Source organism: Bos javanicus, chromosome 7 (genome assembly GCF_032452875.1).
Source record: "Bos javanicus breed banteng chromosome 7, ARS-OSU_banteng_1.0, whole genome shotgun sequence".
NCBI classification, from domain to species: Eukaryota; Metazoa; Chordata; class Mammalia; order Artiodactyla; family Bovidae; genus Bos; species Bos javanicus.
This window is the reverse complement of record NC_083874.1, coordinates 38,330,490-38,353,221: the sequence shown is the minus strand read 5'-3', so window position 1 is coordinate 38,353,221 and position 22,732 is coordinate 38,330,490. Positions and strand designations below refer to the sequence as shown.

Sequence of the window (22,732 nt, the reverse complement as noted above, 5' to 3'; positions counted from 1 at the left end):
GTTGACTTTTACTCTGTGATTCTTTTAGATGAATGAACCTCTCTACCTCAAACCCACTTGAGATATATCTTCTAACGTACTTTACCAACTAAAAACCATTACCAAGTCACCTGAATGCAATCTGCAATAGCAAATGAGAAGGGGAAAGTAGCTGATGGTTAAATTGCAATTTTGGTCAAGAACGTTATGGTATCTACAGGGCCAGGAAATCATCTACAGAAGGTACTGCCAGTCTGCTTAAAAGAAAAGCCAACACTGCTGCATTTTTCCTGCTCAGTCCCCATAGGGAGAAGGGAGGCTCTTTGGGCAAATAAGGATTTAATAGTGGAGACACTATATTTGACTTTCAGTGAAATCAGTAAGAGACCCACTATTACTAAGCAGAAAGAATTTAGACACTTGAGTTTACCTGTGCCCACATATAGTTTGGAAAGCTCAGCTCTCAGCCTAAGTATGACAGACTAAAAAATTTTCAGGATAGGAATTTCCATTTTCAAAAATAAAACCAATCAGCACAAAATAAATTCTGCCCTATATCATGTCCGAATGATATCACATCTGGTAGCCACAGATACAGGGCCCACAGGAGAAGAATACATTTTATTCTAATGGAGGAGGACATCCAGCAGAGGGAACTCCCTACCAGTCCAGTGGTTAGGACACTGCATGTTCAGTACCCAGGGCACACGTTCAATCCCTGGTTGGGAAACTAAGATCCCACAAGCTGCATGGTGCAGTCAAAACATGTAAGATATCCAGCAGAACACCTTTGCAAACTAAATGTCACTTGAGTTCCAAATATTTACTGGGCTTCCCTGGTGGCACAGTGGATAAAAATTCACCTGCCAATGTAAGGGAAAGATTTGATCCCTAGTTCTGGGAAGATTCTAAATGCCAGGGAACAACTAAGCCCACGTTCCACAACTACTGAGGCTGCACTCTGGAGGATACGAGCTGCAACCGCTGAGCCTATGTGCCACAACTACTGACATCCATGCACCTAGAGCCTGGGCTCTGCAACAAGAGAAGCCACTGCAATGAAAAGCCTGTGCACTGAAATGAAGAGCAGACTCTGCTTGTCACAACTAGAGATATCTGTGCAAAGCCAACGAAGACCCAGCACAGCCATAAATATATAAATATTTTAAAGCTACTACGTAATGCCAGGGCTCCAAAAAGCACATGTAAAAATGTGGTGGCTGCTAGACTTGTCTATTATTCTCTGACCTCTCACGGTAGATGCTGGTACGCTAACAAAAGCTAGACACCATGAAGATAGATAATAGATTCCATCTGGAAACATCCACTGCCAACGAAGCTGAGGTTCTGTAATTAGATTGGCCCACACAAGAAACACATACCTTTAGACGCAGAAACACTGGCTGGATTGGCAGCATGGCAGGTAGTACATATGTGGAGGGAACACCGGAAGCCCTTGTTCTGCATCACGGTGGGGGGGTACTTCTGGACGCACTCTTCATGGTAAAACTTTCCACATAAGGGCAGAAGGCACCTTTTCACATCTTCCCCACTCTGCTTGCATACAAAACAGGTATGTATTCCTAGGAAACAGAAAGAAAACAAATTAATATAAAACACGAGGATTCACTCAATGCTAACCCATTAGGTGGAGAGTTAGTGAGTACACAATTACGCATGAAATTCCAGCATGGGGTGGGGATGGAAGGTTGCCCACACCACAAAGCAACTCTCGGACACCAGCTGGTATCCTGCAGTTCAACTCAATTCTGACACTATCAACTTGGAGGTAGTATCAGATTCCTCAGGTTAAATAAGGGCTCAGTCCTATAAGACTGTCCTCCACATCCACTCTTTCAGACACCAGTTTTAAGACAAGGTTGTCATCTGCACTTCTGACCAACTGGCTATAAATCAAATGCTGGGTTCGATTACCTTGCTCAGGTGGCTCATAGAACTCAGAGAATCATTTTACTTACTAGATCATCAGTTTACTAAAAAAGAATATAATTCAGGAACAGCTAGATAAAAGAAATACACAGAACAAGGTATGGGGAAAGGGCTCAGAGCTTCCAGGCTCTCTCTAGGCATGTCACATTCCCCTAATCTCTATGTGTTCACCAACCCAGAAGCTCTCCAAACCCCATGCTTTTGAGGTTCAATGGAGGCCACATTACTTAGGCATGATTGATTAGATCACAGGCAACTGAGGACTAATCCAACCTCTAGCACTCTCCCCTCCAAAAAAGTCAGGGGGAGATGGATCCCTTTAATCATACGATTGGTTCTCCTGGCAATCAGCTCCCATCCTTTAGGTAGATCCAAAAGTCATCTCATTAACATTAAAAAAAAAAAGGGACAAACATCTTTATAGCTCTCATCACTTAGGAAATTTCAAGTGTTTTAGGACCTCTGTACCAGAAACTGGACAAAGACCAAATATGTATTTATTTAAAATCATAATATCACAGTAAAGAACGTTATAAGACTGGTCAGGATGACAACGTGAACCCACTGAACAATCTTAGTGTTATTATTAAGTAGAAATTTTAATACACACTTGCTGAAGTGATGTAACAGGAAGTATACATCCCCCACAAAGTACTCTTGCCAAAAGAAAGCTGACCTGACCTAACCCAGCCTCCAGATCTAACTACACGTTTCTGGGAAATATGGAGGATAGATGAACAAATTAAAAAGATACATTAAGGATATATCAACCAAATTTAGAATATGGAAAACTTAGCAGACAAAGGTGCTATTCCAAGAAATAAAGAATACTAAAAATGGGTGAAGGGCCCCTGAAATATGTGCAGGTATTTGGGTCCAGCTATAAGGTTCGTCATGTAGGGGTGACAGGTAAGGTATGGTTTAGCACAGGTGCAACAGGGAAAGCACAGGTGCATACTAAGCACTTAAAATGGGACTAGTCCAAACTGAGATGTGTAGTCAGTGTCAATACACACTGGAGCTTGAAGACCTGGCAAGCAAAAAAGAATGGAAAAAATTTCAGTCATTTCCATATTAACACATTATTGACTGAAGACAATGTAACACCATGGGCATTACCTTCTGCAAAAATTCCCCAGTCAATAATGTGTTAATTATATTTTTTAATATACTGGACTAAATAAAACATATACTTCTCTTGTGGAAAAAAAAATCAGGTGAGGGGAATGGTACTGTTGTAGACTAAGAGAAATTCAAGAGATGAATTTTTTTTTTATCAAAAAATACAATACAGGGACCTTATTTGGATCTCGATTCAAAACACTATATAACAATATATTCAAAGACAAAGTGGGAAAATCTGAAAGTGGGATTGAGTAGCTGAAGACACACAGGAGTTACTGTTTATACTGGATATTATTTAAGTTTAAAAAAAAATATGCTAGTTACATATATTTTGAGTAAAATGAGGCCAAATGTTGTAATTACTGAAGCTAAGTGATGAGTACATTCAATCTTTTATACCTTTATCTTTTATAGTTTTCTCTCTACTTCTGTGTATGTCTGAGGAATTCTGTAATAAAAAATTTAAGACAGAAAAAAAAAATCTACCTCTCTCTGAGAAGCAGCGTAATATAAGGGAAACAGCCCAGGTTTGAGAGGCAAGACAGACTTGAACATGAAGCCTGCTTTTGGCACTTGCTGGAAATAGGAACATATTAAAATTACCCACTTAAAATCTTTATAAATAGTGATATCACCCAAATAATAATGACTTTATGAAAAAAATCTTAAATAAGTATTTGAAAAGAAGCTATCTACTTGCCTGATGTTGAATAACTGGCAGCCAATACTGAAGTGGAGTAACCTAAGTTATGGTGTGTTCATCCGACTACAGGAAAACAGGGTGAGCCAAGTAAGAAATGACTCCTTTATGCTTACTCTATTCACCTTTACTTAAACTAGGGTAAAATTTTCTTCATTCAAAAATAATAACCTTGGATTTCCCTATGGTCCAGTGGTTAAGAATGTGCCTGCCAATGCAAGAGACATGGATTCGATCCCTAGTCTGTAAGATTCCACATAATGCAGACCAACTAAGCCCGTGCTCTAGAGCCAGAGAGCTGCAACTGCTGAAGCCCACAAGCCCGAGAGTCCGAGCTCTACAGTAAGAGGAATCATGGCAAGGAGAAGCCCATGCACCACACCCAGATGCCCACTCACAGCAACCAGAGAAAGCCTACACGCAGCAACAAAGATCCAGCACAGCCAATAATAAATAAATAAATAAAACATCTCTCTTACCTCACATAATACATAAAAAACTTAATTCAACATAGACTATAGACCTAAATGTGAAACCTAAAATTATAAAACTTTTCAGAACAAAATCTTTTCAACACTGTGTTTAGCAAGATTTCTTAACCAAAAAAAGAAAAAAGATTTAATCAATTAAAACAAAAATTTCATAAACTAACCTCAACATTAAAGAAAAAACCAAACCCAATTTTAAAAAAGCTTTGAGCATTCTTTCTTCCTCAAGACAGAAAACTAAGCACATAAAAAGATGTGCAATATCATCCATCATGAAATGCACATTAAAACCACAGTGAAATACCACTACTCATCTGTCAAATGGCTAAATTAAAAAGACTGACACTACCAAGTGTTGACGAAGATACGGCAGAATTAAAACTCTCACACATTGCTGATGTGAAGCAAAATGGTACAAGGACTGAATGTTTCTTAAAAAGTAAAGCTGACCATATAAACCACCATTCTGCTCTTAGATAAATATACAACAAAATGCATGCATTCAAAGGATACACAGTTCTTTGTTTAAAATAGCCTGACCTGAGATCTATCCAAAGGTACATCAATAGATGAGTGGATAAACAAACTGCTATATCCAAACAATGGAACACCGCTGGCAATAAAAAGGAATGAATTCTCAATACCAACAACAGTGTTGTTGACTCTCAAGATAACTACAACAGAGGGATGGTTTCAAAGGTGTGTACACACACACACACGAAAAACTTATCAAAATATACACTTTGTGTAGTTTACTATACACCAATTAAACCTCAGTAACACTATTTTAAGAAAGAATGAATTACTGATACATACATCAACACACATGAGTCTCATTATGGTGAGCTGGACACAAACTCTAAAAAAACGTAAATCTAATGTGCTATGAACAGAAAGCAGATCACTGTTAACCTGAAATGGATGATGGGGGTGAAGGGGTGAGGTGCAAAAAGACTGACTGGATCTGATCACAAGGAAAGTTTCTGGCATCATGGCAATGTTCTAAATCTTCACTGTGGTCATGGTCGCATGGGTGTATACATTTTATCAAACCTATCAAAACATGTATTTAAAAGAAGCACATTTTATAGTAGGCAAATTGAACTTCAATAAAGATGATTTTTAGCTAGCATATGATCCTGAAATCCCATTCCTGGGCATTATCCAGAGAAAAACAAGGTTCAAAAGGACACATGAACCCCAGTGTTCACTGCAGCACTGTTTACAAGTCGAGATACGGAATCAACCTAAATATCTATAGACAAACAGATAAAGAAGATGTGGTACCTCTATAAAATGGAATATTACTCAACCATTAAAAAAGAATGAAACACTGCCATTTGCAGCAACATGGATGGACCCAGAGACTGTCACACTGAGTAAACTAAGTCAGATAGAGACAAACAAATACAGTATGATAGTGTTTATACACAGAATCTTGAAAAAAATACAAGTGAATTTATTTACACAACAGACTCATAGACTTAAGAGAAAAAAACTTATGGTTACCAGTGGGGTAGGGATAATTAGAGAGTTTGAGATAGACATGTATAGAGTACAATATCTGAAATACATAACCAACAAGGACCTACTGTATAGTATAGGGAGCTCTGCTCAATACTTGTAACCTAAATGGGAAAAGAATTTTAAAAAAATAGATACAAGTGAATCACTGTGCTGTACACCTGAAACTAATACAACATTGTTAGTCAACTACACTCCAATATAAAATGAAAGTTAAAACAAAATTAGAAAAAAAAAAAAAAGATCTTTCTAACAAGATAAGGATAACAGAGATATGCACATACCTAAAATTTGTTTCTAAATTTCATTTACAGGGCTAGATGGCACCATATGGCACAAAATGATCAAAAGCCCAACTATGCAGAAGGCAAAATTAGCCCACAACTATCTTGTCTTCCAACTTTTGTTCCTATACTGCTGAAAGTGGTGGCAGAAAGATGAAACAACTCAATCTGACATAGCCATCTACTTACAGACACCAGTTAATTCTGTCTCTTATTTTCCACAAGGGCTAGTCTAAACCTATACTCTTTCCTTCAAGTTACAAAGTTACAAAACCTTCCCCACCACTCTCACCATGTCAAGGAAAATGTCTGTCTTCCTCATAATTACACTGTACATTCCTCTTTAATCTTTTCGTCTCTTCAAGACTATCCTCTCCTGTCTCTGTGACTGTACTCCATCAATAATTTCCCCTCCTATTATGGAAATTTATTTCCCTACATAATTCTCAACCTTCATTCTACTAAAGATGTTCTTCCTCCTGACCCTAAAACATCCTACCTTCAGCTCCTTTTCTCAATGAAGTTAAGTTTCTGTAATACACAGTGTACACTGCTACCCATTCATCTTTCAGTCTGGTTCAGTAAGGCACTCTCTCTTGCTTCCAAAAACAGATTTCCTTTTCACTCCAGAACCTCCTTGGTCTATCTGACATGTCTGCCTCTCTACGGATATTCTTTTTTGACTAGTTCCTCAGTAGCCACATTTAAGTGGATATCTCCAGGTACTGTTATTAGCCCTCTTCTCATACTACAGATGCTTTCTATTTGCATGACATCATGCACACCTACAGTTTTAATGACTTATAAGATCTTTATTATCAGCCCTATTTTCATACTGTAACATCTCATAATGCTGAAAAAAGAGCCATCTCTTTAGCACAGCTGTGGGGTCTCATCTGACCACTCCTACTTACTGACCCGATATATATATCTTGTAACTCTCACAAAACAGCTTTCTCATTTTTTTGTTAAACAATTTGTGCACTTTGTTAATTATACATTAATAAAATTGTTTAAGTTCACAAATAATCATGAAGTGAATACATTTCTTACCAGTCAGATCAAGAAACATAAAATATCAGTAACCCAGAAGTCCTCCTCATCACTCCCTATGCCTCACCTCCTCCCTAGAACTCCAAACATACTGAACTATGTTATCTATTCCCCAAATAGTTTACATCTTATTTACTGGACCTTCCATCCTTCTCCTCCACAGACCAATTTCTATTTCTCTCTTTAAGCCAAACTCAGACACCTTCTTCCCTGGCACTATGCATCTTCATCACACAGCACTTTAATGTTCACAACACTGTTTGCATTACGTGATGCTACACATTCATTATTCACTTTGAGTTCTTTGGAGGGCAAAGACCACAGAGCACCTATCTCTGTGTCTGTAGGAATTAGTTAAGTATTACCACAAAAAAAGTGTCTCTAATAAACAATTTTTTCCTAAAAAACTTAAAGCTCAAAACTTCCCTGGAAGAAGACCTATCTACTTTACCTGTGCGACATTCATTGCAGATAAACTTTCCTCTGGGCATTTCAGTTAATCCAAGGCACTCCAAGTGGAAAGCCCCACAGCACTGAGCCTCACATAATAGCAGCTCACCCAGTTTCTCACAGTTCTGTTAGGAAAAAGAAAACAGATCTGTCTATAGAGAAAGGTTTTAAAAATCCCAAGCAGAAAGTCTTCATTAAAGCAAAAATTAAGAAGCAGCTCTGGCAGAAACAAAAAATACCACCATTCATTCAGCTAGTATTTAATTACCTCCTTTATGCCAGGAACAACAAGGTCCTGGCTCCCATCATCCTTACATTCTAAGGATACGAAGATACAAGTAAATGAATAAACAAAAATATCAGAAAATAAGTATCTGGGTAGAATTCAAATAGCAAATTTGGACTAAGTGGTTAGGATTGGCCTCTTAGACTGGCCTCTGAATAAGTCAGCCATGTGATATGAAGAGACCAAAATGACAGAAAGTACAGAAAGCCCACAGATAAGAAAAACCATTGCATGCTTATGAATCACAAAGTCAACATCATTGGACAAAAGCAAACAAAAGTTAGAAGTGGTAGAAATGAGAAAAAGACAAACAAGAGCCTGGCTGTGTGGTCTTATAGATTATTGCACAGAGTTTCAGATTTTATTATAGTTACAAAGGTGTGTCATTATAATGAGAGCTATACCAAGGGAAGGTTGAAGTTAGGTATTTATCTAAGCACAGGTCCCTATGACTACATGAAAAATTAATTGAAGGGGGGAAGCAGAGATAATCAAAGAGGCTACTGCAATCATTCAAGCAAGAAATACTGCCCAGTTGGGTTGGGGTCACAACAGTCCAGAAGGGCTCTGGTTGACATCTGAACAACCCTTGAGATACATCAAGAACTGTATGAGAGAGATCACCTTTCTAAATTAATCTCATCTAAAACAGGGTGTGAATGATGATAGAATCTTAGGAAATAAAAATCTGACTTTGTTGCTTTGAAAACATTTAAAGAGTTATTAAAATTCTGGAAATTCCCAATATTTATTACACCTTTAAATATTTTCCCCCATAGTGATTTTCCACTTGTTTCCCTATAGTAATATCAGCAGAAAAATGCTAAACATGAAAAAAGTCTTATACTTATTTTGTAAGACAAGAAAAAGGGAAAGATGGCTAGGCAAGTCTAACATTTTCAAGAACCGAAAGAAACAGAACAGGTCTTGGCCACCTAACATCAAAGTTTAAATAAGCAAGCAAGGAGAAAAGCTTTGGGAATAAAGGGCTAGAGACAGCCAGGAATTAAAAGGGGAACCGCAAAAGATCCTGAGCCAGTATCACGTTTGGCCCTCCCATCATCTACTATTCATACAAATCCACCTTCATCACTCAAACAGGAAAACTTCAAGTATACTATGTACTGAAGAATAGATTTTTCAAATTAACCATATATTACAGACTAATCCTTTAATTGGGATGACCATGTAATTCATCTTTCCAATTGGGACACCAGAACATGAAAGAAGGTGCTGTCAATAAATAAGTTATACAAGCACAACAGACTGAAACAAAGACTGATCCAAACAAACCAGGACCACAGGGTCATGATACCTTATATTATATGACAATTTTGGTGGGCTTAAGTCTCTGAGGACTAACACCACGAGCAGGACTGAATATAATCAACAAGAGACAAACTGAGTTGAAATTATATTGGCCATAATAATAATATTTTATACCTGGAGTACTTTTATTTTTTAGAAGTTTCAATTAGGAAAAAAGACACTAATATTTTCAACTTTCTATATGCAAGTTTTAATGCATTTACAAGGGTAAATTAAGACTGTGAAAAGAGAATATGTTACCAAAGCATCCATTTAATTGACTCTATTCCCAAGTAAGATAAAGGCATTTGACATTATAGCATCACATTTCACAGAAAAGCAAGACAACATAGCAGTTAAGGCTCAAATCCAGGCAATATGGGTTTGAATCCTAGCTTCACAAAGTGACTACAAGCAAGCTATTTAACACCCAGTGCCTCAATTTCCTTATACAGTGTATTAAAAAGCAAAGACATCACTTTGCCAACAAAGGTCCATATAGTCGAAGCTATGGTCTTTCCAGTAGTCATGTACGGGATGTGAGAGCTGGACCATAAAGAAGGCTGAGCGCTAAAGAATTGATGCTTTTGAATTATGGTGCCAGAGAAGACTCTTGAGAGTCCCTTGGACTGCAAGGACTCAATCCTACAAAAAATCTATCCTGAATATTCACTGGAAGTACTGATGCTGAAGCTCCAATACTTTGACCATTTGATGTGAAGAGCTGACTCACTGGAAAAGACCCTGATGCTGGGAAAGACTGAAGGCAAAAAGAGAAGAGGGCAGCAGAGGAAGAGATGGTTGGATGGCATCACTGACTCAATGGACATGAATTTGAGCAAACTCTGGGAGACAGTGAAGGATACTGCAGTCTGTATGCTACAGTTGATGGGGTTGGAAATAGTCGGAGATGGCGTGGCAACTGAACAACAAAAATGACGATAACAAAATCTTATGAGATTGTTATGATACCTAAATGATGCAGTATTCAAAAAGTGAATGTAAAAACACTTAACATATAACAAAAACACTGTATGCTTATTAAACAGAAATACAAACTGTAGGTTCGCTAAAGTAGTAATAACTCCTTACGCAAACAAAACAAAACAGACCAAGAAGATCTCAAAGTGACAATTCTCCTTGAAAAATTCCCTAGAAACCCAAAGATTCTTACACCATGAGTGCAGCAAAATTACCTCTGGCTGAGCAACCACAGAGTCTCTGCCACCTCAGATCTAACTTTATGTTATCTACCCAGGGACAACACTATTTTACTTCTCTTTTTGTGGGGAGAGAGCAGAGTTAAAGCCTTAAAGAAGATAAGTAATTCCACTGGAATCATCGCAGAAAATTTTTATTCTAACCATGACTAAGTCATCAAGAGATGGGAGACAACGATTTCTCTTAAAAGATAAGCATGCAATCAAAATGCAAGTTGGCAAACATTCTCTACCTGACAGACATTCTCCTTGAGTGCGGCTCCACCTCCTCGTTCCCCCTGCAGCTTTTTAGATGCAGGCATTCCATGGTCGTTTTCTACACCCTCCTCAACAGTCTCCTTGGGGCTTGCAGCTGTCCTGTGTGTCATCAGTTCTCCCTTGCAGAGAAAAAAATAACATCCCACATCTGTATTATTGATGTCTCCGCCATCTGACCCCCTCCCTCTGGGCTGCTATTTGTCTATCCATTAAGCACTTACAGATGTTCAGCCAATCACGCGGGCGGACTGCATGCAATGTTAGTTCTAACCCTGCTGTGATTGGGCGGGTAGTGGGCGCCTCATGCCCTGCCACTAACTGCTCTGAGGCTGTTCCACTGGAACTTTTTGAGCTGTTCCATTTTAAGGTTTCACTAAGGGAGAGAAAACATTCTTAAGTTTATTTGATTACTTATTTGTCCTTCCAAGATCAGTATTTCCTAAATAATGCCCCCCTTGGGCATTCTATTCATATTGTCCTGGAAAGAAATGCTCTGCACCATGTGTGATGCTGACCTGACTTGTTCTAATTCTCTCTTAACCTGAATTGGAAAGTGAGGGATAGCATCAATGACTTCAGTGATGCTCTGTAAGGAAATGGCTTTAAACTTCTGTTTCCTAAAAGTCACCGTTTACAAACATTACTCTAAATTAAGTAGTTGGCAGTTTCAATATATAAGCAAATGAGTTTTTCCCTTAATTGTAGCAGTCTCAACGTTTAAAGGGCAATATCCAAGTTCATTTGGATCATGTATTTTCTTGGTATTGGTGCTCTCTGGTTTTAGAACAATTTTACTTCATGATGAAACAAATTATGTATTTCATCTGACATTTAGAGCATGAGGTGTGATCTTTTAAAAAGGTCATGCCCACAGGTACCATATGTGTTTTGACTTACTTCTACTAGAATCAGGTTCTCCTTTTCTCCAGTATTCCTTATCACTACTAACAATAGAATACTATTTTCAGGTAAACTCAAGGGAAAGAGGGGTGTGGACTCTACTGTGAAAAGAAGCTTCACTATGGAAGGTCAAAAGATGAAGAACTGAGTAATACCTCAGAGTTTGGAGTTTCTTTTGATGAGATGTCATTTTTCACTTTTTTACAATGCAACTTGGCTGTAGCATGCCTCTGTCGTTTTCGCTTCCTTGGTTTATCAAACAGCTTGGTGGTGCCTAGGATAGGACAACAGGTGTTACCTGATGGCTGATAATGTACATGTCTAAGAACTTCTAATCTCGATTAAAGATATCTCCTAGAATTATGGAATGTCAAGAGTGAAAACCAACCTTAATTTTAATTCTCTGACTTTGTAGATGAGGAAAACAGGGGAAGAGAAAAAAAAAAGAGACTTACCCATTAGTATATATGTAGCTGGGGAAATGGCTATACACATACATATATATGTATGTATGAAGTGAAGTCGCTCAGTCGTGTCTGACTCTTTGCGACCCCATGGACTGTAGCCTACCAGGTTCCCCATCCATTGGATTTTCCAGGCAAGAATACTGGAGTGGGTTGCCATTTCCTTCTCCAGAGGATCTTCCTGACCCAGGGATCGAACCTGGGTCTCCCACATTGTAGGCAGACGCTTTAGCATCTGAGGTACAGGGAAGTATGTATGTATGGGTGTATATATATGTTCTGTTTCATACAGATTAAACAGTAAATGTATAGATTATTAAAGCAATTTCATTTTATATGATTGATATGAAAGACTTTCTAATTCCAGAAAGGACTTTAATATCATTCAGATAGGGAGGAAATGCATTTAGTAGTCAGGTAAAGATAACTAAAACCAGGCCTCCAAGATTAAAGACAATAAAGTATATCACTCTCTGAGTTAAGGATTAAGATAAAAAATTGAAATACATAAGATGTGGCTTACAGGAGGAGAGAAGAACACCTCCCTACCCCAACCAATACATCTATCAGCCAAAAGGATATATTCATGCAGCGGTATTATAACCTCGACCATCCAACAGGGTAAAATAAATGCCTAGTCTGACATATTTAGAAAATGGTCTAGACTCTCCTTCAATTTATATTCTACATATTTCAACTTTCTGTTATAGAAACATTAGGAGGACTCTAAAGAGGTATTTTGTAAAATGTTCCTGGATATTTAGGCTAGATACCAATGTGAAGGTTGGACTTTGGAAGACTGCTTTAGGGTTCTCTTCTTGAACTGCCTGATCGAGATGGAGAAGCTCTGCTATCAAAGTAGCTGTCAGACTAGACTAAAAAGGAAGAGTCAATATGGTAGCAGAATAAAGGTTCAAATTTCTCACAATGAAAACACTTAGATGAAACTTACAAAGGATTACGTACGGGCAGTAGATTTTACAAAAAGCTGAAGTACAAGTGTATATGGAAAGAGCAGATATCATTTTGAAGGTACTTTTTGTTTTAAATCAAAGAAACAAATTCACCACCCTATATTATAGCTGCATACAGGGTTAAAATAAGTTAATATACTGCTAAACTTACTTGCTGAAAAACTTAATAATCACAGATCACATTTACAGAAGTGTACACTGAAGACCACAAAAAATACAATCTCCCTATAATACCTTTTGCTGATAGACCATATCTGATGTACTGTGCTCAAATATAGGCTAATATTTCAGGGATGACACATTAATACATGGCACTGGCAGACAACATGATCAAAGGGGTAGAAAGAATTCGAATGGAGAAAAAAGAAAATACAGAGTGGATAACGAGACAGTAGTGTGACAATAACTTTGGTCAGATTTGAATATCCCAACTCTGCCAGCCTCTTTCATCTTCATGTTTCTTCTACAAATAGGGATAATATAGATAATATCCCAATTCTTGTAATGCTTTAGACTGATTAATGATAACAGTCCTTAAGCAAAGAACCTGGTAGATACTATAACTATTATTATTTCATCTGTTATTGAATGAAGCACTGTCAATTCTTCCTGTGGGCAGAAACAAGGTGACCAAACAGAAGTTCCAGGAAATAGATTTAAATTTAATCCAGAAGATTCCCAAGGCCTTAGGATGCAACTATAATAGACTAGGCTCAAATGTTTAAACTCTTCTCTGACCAAGGTCACGGGTGTGATAAAAGAATATAAGACTATAAAAGACTTAAGATGATTTGCAATTTCCCCTTAACTCAAATTCTCTATTTCTATTCTACAGAAATAAGAACTGAATCAAAGCCAAGAAAGTAATGAATGATGCAGTATAGAGAATTATCTAGTAAGAACAGGAACTGATTTTTCTCTGCTATTCCTAACATTTCCTTAACGCTAATATAATTCTAATAACATTTAACTAATTTCAACATAAAGATGGAAATGCATACAATTTCCTAGTGTTATTTGAAGCACATATTCAGCAAACAAGTCTTAGAACTTGCAATCTCACTGTTCTCATTAGCCAACTTCACAGTTATTTCTGTAATACACTTTTTAAATCTCAAGATACTCACCTCCACCAAACTCTTTAGAACGAGGTGCAGCACATGATTCATTAATGTCATTCTCCAAGTGACCAGCTTCATAACACTGTAAATAAGTAAAGTGCATCATGTTTTACACAGGAGTAGAAATTAAATCCTTTACATTATGTGCCAAAAGTGGGACTGCCTATTGACATAGATATAGAATCTTAGGTATTTTGGACAATTAAAGGAACAGTACAATAATAAAGAAACTTTGTGAGTAAAAGCATCAGATTTTTTAAATGCTCTAAAACTCAGGAACATCACATGGGGCAGACAGGCACTGGCTGGGCGGGACACACACACAGGACACTGGTGTACTCAGAGATTTCCAGTGTTTAGAGCATATGCAGAACACTGTTCTAATTGAAGTGGGAGTGAAAAAGTATGTACTCATATACCCACCAGCTCAATTCTATTCCACGCCACCCTGTTTTTAAAAATCTACCTTCCTAATATTATACTTACGGCCACTGGATTTTACAGACTTATTTACTTGGTGAAATCTAAACATAAAGTTTGTATCATGGAAAGTCCTTCTAATTCAAGTTGCTGTACATTAAGAAATATAAATTAAAACAACACAGAAACTAAAAACAAAACACTTAAAATATTGTGAATTCCCTGGCAGTCTAGTGGTTGGGACTCCATGCTTTCACTGCCAAGGGTCCCTGGTTGGGGAACTATTAATAGGATTCCGCAAGCCATGCAGCATGGCCAAAAAAAAAAAAAAAAGCCAACCTTAAACATCAAGAATAATTTACTATGCATTTTATTCCCCTACTACTAATGCCTGTATCAATTAGTTCTATTCCAAGAAAATGTCTTCTCCTACAAGAATAATGTTCTTCATCATGACTGTAAAAATTTAGTGGCCACAAAAGCAAATTTAACAGACGTTATTCTTGCTATGAAGTTCCCAGAGTTTGAGGTCAAAACAACATAAAATGCAGCTGTGAATTTCTGAACGCTTCTTATATACATTAATAAACTATAAGAATATAACTTTCGTCATGTTCAGTGTAAATCAGTCTTATAAAGTCAAATAAAATCAAAGAGCTAATGTTAGTTATCTAGTTAAAAGGAATAAAACACCAATAGAGAAACACATAAAAGAGATTACATAATTTAAAGAAAATTACCATTTATATTACTTTGATAATTGATTTATACTTCGTTTTTTAACACTAACCCAAAAGTTGTGGTACAAAAAAAAATCAGAATGTTCCCAAAACTATAGTCAGAGAACAATACAGAAAATATTCTCATGTCTGATATCAACAACTTTGTTAAGTTAAAATATAAATAACAAGGTACATACACACAAATCACACTATGTGAATAAAAATCCATTTGCTCTGCTTGTAATAAAAAAGACCACAGAACTCTGTAAGTGCCTTAGAGAGTACATGAAAGATTCCATTTATTTTATGTGTAGCCTGGTATGGATATGTATTAAGTCAGTGCACTCTTAAGGTACCAATACCACAATAGACTACCTCTTTCTCTGAGCCACCGACTGATCCATTTATAGGAAAGATGTGGCCTGACTGTTAAGCCATGACGTAGTCCCAAGATTGAGCTGAATCATGGTTTCAACCTGATGGTTTCAAAATACAGTTTGGAGTAGCCAGGAATTTAACTGTGAAGTTGACTAGGTCAGACAGTAGAATTGACTTAGAGGTCACTTTTCTCCAGAGTCTGGGTCTAACCATCACCAACAATTCTAATTTTCACTTGTTCTAACACCAAACCTGATTCCTATCTCCCTACCAAAAAACTAAAAATTCAACAGTGACAGGGTCATTAATTATATTTAATGCTTAAAGAAACCAAAAATATGAAAAATAATTGGATAGCAATAGAGGTTTTTAACTAATGGTACTAAAACAATTGGATATGCACTTCAAAACTCCATCTCAAAAAATGAAGATCTACCCTGGAGAAAGAAATGGCAACCCACTCCAGTATTCCTGCCTGGGAAATCCAAAGACGAGAGGAGCCTGGTGGGCTACAGTCCATGGTGTTGCAAAGAGCTGGACATGACTTAAGGACTAAACAACAACAGCTTCAAACAAAATGACCTCATGGGCTTCACTTCCCAAGTGGGATTTTTGGATGTGAGTGGCTTGTACCTCCTCATTCAACGGGTCATCATCTGCATATTCTTTTTTTATTTTGGGGTTTTCAAACTCTTTTTTTAATTAATTTTTTAATTGAAGTATAGTTGATTTACAAATGTTGTATTAATTTCAGGTATATAGCAAAGTGATTCAGTTGTATACAACACATAACTTTTTTCAGAATCTTTTCCCTTATAGGTTATTAGTAATACAAAATATTGAGTTGAGTTCCCTGTGCTATACAGTAGGTCTTTGTTGGCTATCTATTTTATATATGGTAGTGTGTATATGTTAATCGCAAACTCCTAATTTATCCCTCCCTCTCCTTTCCCCCTTGGTAACTATAAGTTTATTTTCTTTGTGTCTGCGTCTGTTTTTTATATGTTCATTTGTATCATTTTTTTTTAGATTGCACATGTAAGTGATACCATATGATATTTGTCTTTCTCTTGTTTACTTCACTTAGTATCATCATCTCTAGGTCCAAGCATGCTACTGCAAATGGCACTGTTTCATTCTATAATCTGCAGTTTTCATTCAACACACTAGCTCCGGCTTCTCAATACACCTGCAGGAGCTCAGGCAAAACAATGCAGACACTTACTGGTGCGGGGCTGAGAGAATCAAAGTGGACCCTGGGGTCTGAGTTAAAGTGACCACTGACCCAGATAAGGACTCTTCTTCCAGGCATCATGTTGCTGGTCAATGGAGGTCCCAGGATCCCCTTCATTCTTATTCAAACTACAGAGATGAATCCCCGAACCCTCCCCTGAGACCATGTGTATGAGTATGAGTGAGTGAAGGAATGAGTGTATGACATCAGAAAAAGATGACTGTCTTAGCCTCTCAGAGCAGGACATGCTCAACCCAGGTAGAAGAATTTGAAAAAGACCGTGTCCCGGCGGATTCATGTCAATGTACGGCAAAACCAACGCAATATTGTAAAGTAAATAAATAAATAAATAAATAAAACTAAAAAAAGAAAAAGAAAAAAAGACTGTTTCCCATTTTGATTATTGATGGCACCCGCTCTGCCTTCCTTGGAACTGGGCAAGACTGAAGTCCTACTACAATGGAACCTCCAACTTTTATCAGTCTTTCTCTCTGGACAAGACATTGAAGAGCATGGGGGCTACCAATTTTCCTGGGACTTCCCCCAGATCTCCTCAGAGGCCTGTTGACCCAGAGGACAACACCAAGCATGCCCAGGAGCAGGGGTACCTTCAGGAAGACCAGGGGCAGGAAGTGGATGCTGCCCAGCAGGGACCTGTGGGGGAACACGGTGACAGGAAATGAGTTGCTCCAGGCCCCCTCCTCCCAGCTCTCTGGGTGCCTGGGTCCTGGTTCCAATAACCTACATGAGGGTCAGCCTGGGACCCTACGGTAACAATGGACTTCACTCCCCCAGACTCTCCTTCATTTCTCACTGTTCATACCCTTGCTGCTCTACTGGGCAGGAAAGGACTAGTGTCCTCATAAGAAGAGCTTAGAACATAGACACACAAAGGGGAAACCACGTGATGCCCCCAGGGAGGAAGACGGATGTCTACAAGCTACGGAGAGAGACCTTAGAAGAAAGGAATTCTGCTGAAACCTTGATCCCAGACTCTGGTCTCCAGAGTTGTGCAAAAATTAATGTTGTGTAAGCCGCCTGGCCTGTGTTGCTTTGTCATGGCAGCCAAATTAATACAAGTATTATCCCTTATTCTTCACTCTTCACAGAAATCTATTGAATAAAGTCATTAATCAATTATTTTTTTTAAAAAATGAAGATCTACACATAAAATCAAAATCATAAAATCCCTAAAGAAATCATAACAAGTACATCTTTGTGTTGATGTGGTAAGCAAAGATTTCTTAAAATAAACACAAAATATAAATCATAAAAAAAAACTTTAAAAATTCCTTTTCATGAAAGATACAACTTAAAAATGAACAGGCAACCATCAGACTGGGAAAAAATATTTACAGTATATATACCTGACAACAGACTCATATTCCAAATACAAAAAGTACTTCTAAAAAGGCAACTATAAAAAAGCTGAACAGCCCAACCAAAAATATGTGTGCTTGAATAGTTGTTATGGACAGTAAGCACATAATAAGGGGCTCAAAATCATTAGTCACTAGAGAATACAAATTAAAACCATAATTAGGTATCATTTCATATCCACTACAATGGCTAAACTTTAAAAAGACCAGTAAACAAAACGCTGTTAAAGATGTGGAGCAATCAGAACTTTGATATAACGCTGGTGGGAATGTGAAGTTGCACAAGCACTTTGGAGAAGTGTTTGGCATTTTCTTTAAAAGGAAAACATTTATGGGCCAGCATTCCCAACCCTAAGTATTTACAACACCAAGGAAAATGAAAATATGTGTATACAAAAAGATTCTGAGTATATTCATATCAGCCTTATGATTAATAGCCCCAAAATGAAAACACAAATGTGCCTCAACAGGAAAAACGACAAGCAAACTGTACTTGAACTACTACCCAGCAATAAAAGGAAATGAACTACTGAAATAGCAACTTTGTGGATGGATCTCAAATAAGTGTGTTGAATAAAAGTAGCCAGCTAACAAAAACAAAACAAAATATATGACATTTAAGAACAAGCAAAACTGGATTTCCCTGATGGTCTGGGGGTTAAGAATCTGCCTGCTAATGCAGGGGACACAAGTTCGATCCCTACTCCAGAAAGATTCCACAGACCACGAGGCAACGAGGCCCATTTGCGACAACTATTGAGGCTGTAATCTGCAACTATGGAAGTCCATGCATTAGAGAGCCCATATTCTGCAACAAGAGAAGCCATCACAAGAGGCCTGCACACCACAACCAGAGAAAGCCCACCTGCAGCAATGACGACCCAGCGCAACCAAAACTTTAAGAACAAGCAAAACTAACCTATGGTAACAGAAGTTAGAAAGTTTTGCCTCTCGAAGAGACGAGAATGGATAATTAATGAAAGGGGGCACAAGAGAACTTCTAGGGGTAGTGGATTTATATAGCATACTTAGTTTGGCTGGTACTTACATGGTATATTCAACTGTCTATCAACTGACATCAAACAATTAAGATCTGTGCATTTTATTGGTGTAAATTAAATCTCAAGAGTTCTGGGACACATTCGCTTATTAAAATTAAGTGTATTAACTATATCAGCATCCAAGGTGGAACAGTGGAAAAAGGTTCCACCAGGAAATGCAGAAGAACACTGGTTTGATCCTTGGGTCAGGAAGATCCCCTGGAGTAGAAAATGGCAACCCACTCCAGTATTCTTGCCTGGGAAATCCAATGAACAGAAGAGCCTGGCAGGCTACAGTCCATAGGATCACAAAGAGAAGGACACAACTGAGCAAGTGAGCACACACACACACACACATCAACTAAACCATGTGTTTTCTGCCCCCTGAAGTAGAAGTGAGGACTCTTTTAACCACTGGACAGCCAAGGAAGTTCCAACTAAATCATGCTTTTTATCCTCTTAAATTTCAGATTAGAAACCTACTTTGGACAGAGCAAGGTTACACAGATTAACTTTTTTAAAATACAATTTTAAAGGTCTCCATTTACAGTTATTATACAACAAATTAACACTATTTTTTAAGTAACACAGTCTCAAAACCTCAAAACTGAGGATTCGAATTTCATCTTATTTCTTCAAATCATTAACTTAGGTATGTCAAATATAGCTCCGTGGAGCTTCCCAGATGGCAGCAGTGGTAAAGAACCTGCCTGTCAAGGCAGGAGATGTAAGAGACACAGGTTCAATCCCTGGGTCGGGAAGACCAACCCCCTGGAGAAGGAAATGGTAACCCACTCCAGTATTCCTGCTTGGAGAATCCCATGGACAGAGGAACCTGGTAGGCTGCACTGCACAGGGTCACACAGAGTTGGACATGACTGAAGCAGCTTAGCACAAAATGGGAGGAGGGGATCATTCACTTAACTCGCCTGAATTCTTACTTGCTTTTGATATTTGCAGTGCTGCACTTCTAGCAGTAAGACAACAGGCCTCCCATGACTCACCTATTAAATCTATCATCTGACTGCAAAAGTCACTTCCATGCTCAACTGAATCCCAGTTTCCCTGGCCCTTTTCCAACAATCTTGCAAAGTGGCTATGATTTGAATAATACAAGTCAGGAGAGAAAGCACTGCAGGAGATATTCTCAGCCTTACTAGAGTATAAGGAACAACAAGAGGTAGTGAGTTGGAGACATATTGTCACTGAAGGTTGCACAAACTGCAGAGAAAATGCAGAGGGCAGGAGATGAACCTAAGAAAAACTGAAAAGTCCATGTCACATAAGATTGCTTTGAGAAGAAAAACTAAAGTACATAAAATGACTTTTTAAAATAATATATTAATAAAAATACAAATAAACTTTACATTTACTGGTGGGTGACTAACAAAAACAAGGGGACTTAATATAGGATTAAAGATTAGAAGTTTGCCAGGGCTAAGAAAAGAATTCCAGAAACTCAATTTATTTATGACTTGATTACAATCTTACATTTTTTCTTTAAGGAAAAAGAATTTCTAAAAACAGGAAATCTGGCGGTTTCCCTGGTGGTCCAGTGGTTAAGAATCTCCTTGCAGTGCAGGGGATGCAAGTTCGATTTCTGGTCAGAGAACTAAGATCCTACATGCCACAGAGCAATGGACGCCATAAGCACTGAGCCCAAGTGCAAACACTAGAGAGTCTGTCCACCATAATGAAAGATCCTGTGTGCCATAACTATTGTAAGACCAAATGCAACCAAATAAATATATATATATATTTAAAAACAGGAAATCTGTGCATCCTACAACTGAAACTTTAACATATACTTTTTCCTCAAATACAAAAAGAACAGGATATATCCTAAGAAATCAATATCCAGTTATCATCCATTATAGAATTAGAAAATAATTTTCTATTTCTAACTACTATAGAATTATGCCTTCTTGGCTAATTGGAACCAAGTTCACAAAACTGAAGATGAAATGTTTCTGCCTGGAATATAGTTGAACAGGGTCTTCTCTGAGGTATTACACAGACAGTGAATGCAATGGCATTAACTTACAGTGGCTTGTAGAGACAGAAGTGAAGTAGAAATCAGGTAAGAGGTTTTGAGCCCAGAAGAGAGATTACAACAAATGCAAACTTTACTCAACTGTAAAGGCTTTTTTCATTCTCACTTGAAAAGAAAATCTAAAACCAACAGGTACATATGTCCATGCAAATGCAAAATGGTCTTTTAATGTAGAATCACTCAGATCAACCATATATATTCTGACATTCTAGAATTTCTATGTACATGTTATAGGTATTACTAAAAGATTTGTTTTTAAAATCCCCTATTTCCTGGATGCAACCCTATTTTAGAATTGACTAAAATTAACATACCTTTTTAGTAAGGCCAAGATCCCCTTTCTTGGGCATAAATCCAGGGTCTAAATCATTGGATTCAAGAAGTTTCTTAGTTGGTTTTCTCTGACGCTTACTTTCATAATTTCCTGAAATGCATGTATCTTTTCATTAGATGATTTAGAAACTGGGCACAAGCTGATTTCTTAAAAAACCTATATATCATGCAAAAATTAGTCATCCTATTTTTTTGTTTTTCTCATGATATTCTGGGAAGAGACAGGGTAAAAATTTATGTATTCTAAAATACTAGTTAATGTAAAACAAAATAAGAAAATAGTTCTGAATATAGACACAAACTAATGTGAGGCTGTTCTTATGTCAATGTGTGTGTATATACACAAATGAACTAAGGGAGAAATCGCAAGGGCAGAACTGCCTTTAGAGTAATCAACTGGTGGTTTAAAAAAAAAAAAAAGAGAGAAGTGAATTCAACAGAGCCAGAATTCTGGGCATAAATGGACCAAAAGTAGAACTTTTGTTCTGTTCCTAAATAAGTAGAGACACTTATTTACTATATAGGACTGCTCTTAAGAATTATATAAAACAGCCAAATAACAGTTTGGCGCATAATGGGGAATGAACTGCTGACCATCTTTATTATTCTTTTTGATTCTGTCTTGTTTGATTCTGCACAACTGGACACCTTTCTAAAGAATAACATCACAAGCAATTCTTGGGAATTTAAGAAAGTTACATGCAGAATTTTCCTTGGCTGACTACAATACTCAATAGTCAGTATTAAAAAATATATAAAATTAAAAACACCTTCCCAAGTAACACAAAGATTGGTAAAATCAGTATCTGAAGTATAATTTTTATGTGTTTACTCAACGAGTATGCAGTGCTCTTCCCCAGAATCCTAGTCTGAGTGCTGATTCACACTGTGGTTGATCAACAATTATGAAGAGCAGTAACAGTATAAGGTGCCTAGTTTTTTTTTTTTTAATATGTCTTCCTGACAGTACACCACCAATTTATGATCAGTAGCTGTATCCATTAGCCAATACTATTAGAATTTCCCAGGATCAAAATGGATAGTTTGTTGTACACAGATACACTACTGGCTTTCCATCAAAATATACTA

At 37.5% G+C, this 22,732-nt stretch overlaps 1 protein-coding gene across 10 annotated transcripts in view; it reads right to left on the bottom strand.

Moving 5' to 3' along the window:
- The window catches only part of NSD1 (nuclear receptor binding SET domain protein 1), a 153,510-nt gene that overhangs the window by 36,661 nt on the left and 94,117 nt on the right, over positions 1 to 22,732 (bottom strand). For all 10 annotated transcript variants that reach the window (XM_061423058.1, XM_061423055.1, XM_061423061.1 and 7 more), the window contains 6 exons: positions 21,625 to 21,734; positions 14,091 to 14,166; positions 11,681 to 11,799; positions 10,601 to 10,744; positions 7,555 to 7,678; positions 1,362 to 1,562 (listed from right to left, as the gene is read on the bottom strand). In XM_061423058.1, the coding sequence (XP_061279042.1) occupies positions 1,362 to 1,562; positions 7,555 to 7,678; positions 10,601 to 10,744; positions 11,681 to 11,799; positions 14,091 to 14,166; positions 21,625 to 21,734 (774 nt within the window). The remainder of the gene's footprint in view (positions 1 to 1,361; positions 1,563 to 7,554; positions 7,679 to 10,600; positions 10,745 to 11,680; positions 11,800 to 14,090; positions 14,167 to 21,624; positions 21,735 to 22,732) is intronic.